General features: G+C 40.8%; 1 protein-coding gene across 1 annotated transcript in view; it reads right to left on the bottom strand.

Annotated features, from left to right (window-relative positions):
- The window catches only part of LOC107103735 (ATP-binding cassette sub-family A member 2-like), an 83,437-nt gene extending 82,812 nt beyond the window's left edge, over positions 1-625 (bottom strand). The window contains exon 1 of the mRNA XM_015403544.1: positions 324-625. Coding sequence (XP_015259030.1) covers positions 324-389 — 66 coding nt within the window. The 5' untranslated portion in view covers positions 390-625. The remainder of the gene's footprint in view (positions 1-323) is intronic.
- Positions 626-3,215: the final 2,590 nt, after the last annotated feature.

The following is a 3,215-nucleotide window of genomic DNA, read 5'->3' as shown; positions in this document are numbered from 1 at the left end:
GGATGGATGGATGGATGGATGGATGGATGGATGGATGGTCTGTCATCCATTTGACTGATGACAGACCATCAAGTAATAAATTATTTCCATATTATTCCAATTATTTCCGGATTCATGCCAACAGGTTCTGATGACGCGCAGCTGCCTTTTCTCCACCAACAACAACCTGTTTGACAGCGCGCCCACTTCCTCCTTCCTCGCAGCGCTGCGCCGCTGCAGCAAACCTGCCGAACCGAACCGAACCGAACCCTGCCCAGAACCCATCGATGCAGCAGAGCTCCGGGTGGCAGCGGACCCCCTCAGCCCGCTCCCGGAGCGCTTACCGGGCCTCTCCTCTTCAGAGAGATGTTCTTCCACAGCAGGAGGTGGAGCTGGTGCAGGAACCCCATCTCTGCCCTAGATTCTCAGGATGAGCGCAGCAGCAGCGGTGGCCTGTGTCTGGATGGCAGGATCCTCCCTGGGCATCCCGTCCCGGCCTGACACGGCCCGGAATGGCTCGGGTTTTCACCGGCTCAGCAGCATAGAGGAGGCCGGGCTGGGATCAGGTGATGTGGGCTGTGTGGTCCTCTGGGTCCCGGCTGGTCCACTCTGTCCTGCTTCCTGACGGAGAGCTGGAACTTCAACAGGAGCGCAGAGCAGCTGATCTCATCAAGCTCCCTATGCTGAGCAACACATCCACTTCCTATTTGGCCCTTCAAATTAAAGGCACCTAGGCCTACTGCCCCCTGTCCACCGACCACTACACTACTTATTAGGGCTTTTATTTTATAAGAATTTTTAAAAAGTTATGTAATAAAATCTGAGCTGGTCATTAACTTCTAAAACTAACCCGTGAGATTTTTGCCTTTCTAAAGGTTTTAAATTCCTTGTAATAAAATAATAATCAGAATAATAATAATCATGATAATAATAAATGTAATTTATTGATTCCACATTGGAGAAATCGACCTCTGCATTTAACATATGATGTTTTTTGATGTTTTAGGACAATGTGGCACATTTCATCGTTTTTGGCGTAAAACTATGAAGTTTGAAGTTTGGTTTTATTAAAGTAGTCTAAAACACTTTAGAAAGGAAATTAAACTTCATATCCATACATCTGATTCATCACAGCAGAAATCTCAAAGTGAAAGATATCCATCAGAATAGAAAGGGTTATAAACAACTTAGGACTCTGGGATATAAACAAAATGTAAATGCAGCTGGTCTAGATTTTAATGTGTAATTTTGGGTTCCTTCAATTTATTTTATTGAATTGTGCTTTTCTGTTTTTAAAACAATGATTTATTGAGCTGTCAGCTCCAAAGTTGGGTCTTAGATGTGTCTGACATCAGACCCACCTCTAGTAATTATATTTGTAGTTATGGCTCTGTTCTTTTTTTGTTTTGTTTTATTTGTTTTTAATAGAAATATATTTATAACTAATAAATTTTTAGAAGTAGGTGATATAGAGCAGCTGTTTTAGGGCCTTTTTGAGAATTTAAGGGAGTTTTGTTTTCTTCTGTTTCCAACAAGCTTTTCTGATGTGATACTTCAAAATGTGCTTTAGAAAAAGTAGGTAGAAATGCACCTAATATAAAGAAAACTTTCTGCAGTTCAGCCGCCTGCTTTTTACTGCCTTCACATTCCACCAGGGGGAGCATCATGATACCAAACTCTTCTGGCCCACACCATGGCAAGTTTTATTTATAAAGCACTTTAAACACCCCCACAGTATCAAAGTGCTATACACAATCTTAAGATACAAATAGGCAATCATAAAAAATTAATTGGTGTATAAAAGTAGTAATAAAATAAAAAGCAATAATAAAATAATAATAAAAACAAAAAATCTCAGATTATTTCTAAAGTCAAAGGAAAGAAATGGCTCTAAAGAAGAGATTTAAAATCAGAAAATGAAGAGGCCCTTTTAATGGCAGAGGGAAGGTCATTCCACAGCTTAGGGGCTGCAGCAGAAAAATGATGGCCCCCACCTAGCCAGACCTTTGTCTTTGGCACCTCAGTAACAACCGGTCAGCTGATCTAAGGGAGTGAAAGGGTGTGTGGGGATGTCTCAGCTTGGACAGGTAGGGCAGGGCATGGTCATATAAAGCTTTAAAAACAAATAGAAAAATTTTAAAATAAATCCTAAAATGTACTAGTAGTCAAAGTAAAGAGAATAAGATACGGGATATATGATCATATTTTCCTGTACCTGTTAAGTGCAGCAGCATTCTGAACCCTTTGAACCTGTGAAATGCATGATTCACCCATACCCTGATAGAATTACGATAATCCAACCGAGTTGTTAAAAGGTCTAGCCTTTACTTCGGCTTGCTGCCTCAAGGGGAGAAAGCCGGATCTTAGAGCCGTTCTAGTGTGAGCTTTAAACTTGAGACCAGCATATGTTCTAACCCTTTAAATGTGTAATAAAAGGCCTGAAATACTGGGAAAGGAGCCAACATCAGTCTTCCCTGGAACTACCAAAAATCTCCACCTATGTACCTATTTTCTTCATTTAGTTTTAAGAAATCTAGAGCCATCCAGGCTTTCAAGTCTTCTAAGCTTAAAAGCAGACTGTAGAAAAGTGGAGTCGGTTTTCTTTGGTGTGACATAAATCTGTTTATCATCTACATAACAGTAAAAAATAAATTCCAGATTTCCTAAAAATAGAGCCAATAAGGAGGAGGTACAACATGAAGAGGAGAGGGCTGAAAACCGAGCCCTGTGGGACACCACACGATGATGAGGCAGCGCATTTCAACTCATCTTCCTCTGTTCATTGGAGAATTCTAGCTTTTACATAGGAGCAAGGGATGGATTTACCATTAGGCAATCCTAGGGAGTTGCTTAGGGCCCCAAGTTCCTGGGGACCCCTTAAAACTCTGTTTACATGTATGGTTAATACAATTATTCCTTATTTGTGCACATTAATTATGGTTTCGATAAAAATCCTTTCACTAAAATGCCATCAGAAGGTTTATAATATTAAGTGTGTCTCCCCCTTTGGTGTCCACCATATTGGATCAGTCCATTTGCTGCACATGTTCAGAAAGGTCCAAACAGACAGCAGCAAACCATTTGAAAACAAACGATATGAAGAGCAGTGTTGACAACTTAGCGCTTTTGTCGCAATATTTAGTGACTTTTCAGACCAAAGTGTAAAATCTAACAACTTTTTTCTGCTACTGGAGACTTTGGAGACAACGTCTAAAAGCAGCGAACTCTGCTCTCCA

Source organism: Cyprinodon variegatus, unplaced genomic scaffold (assembly GCF_000732505.1).
Source record: "Cyprinodon variegatus isolate N-32 unplaced genomic scaffold, C_variegatus-1.0 Scaffold1516, whole genome shotgun sequence".
Classification (NCBI taxonomy): Eukaryota; Metazoa; Chordata; class Actinopteri; order Cyprinodontiformes; family Cyprinodontidae; genus Cyprinodon; species Cyprinodon variegatus.
Note: the sequence above shows the minus strand (reverse complement) of the source record. Positions and strands in the feature narration are given on the sequence as shown.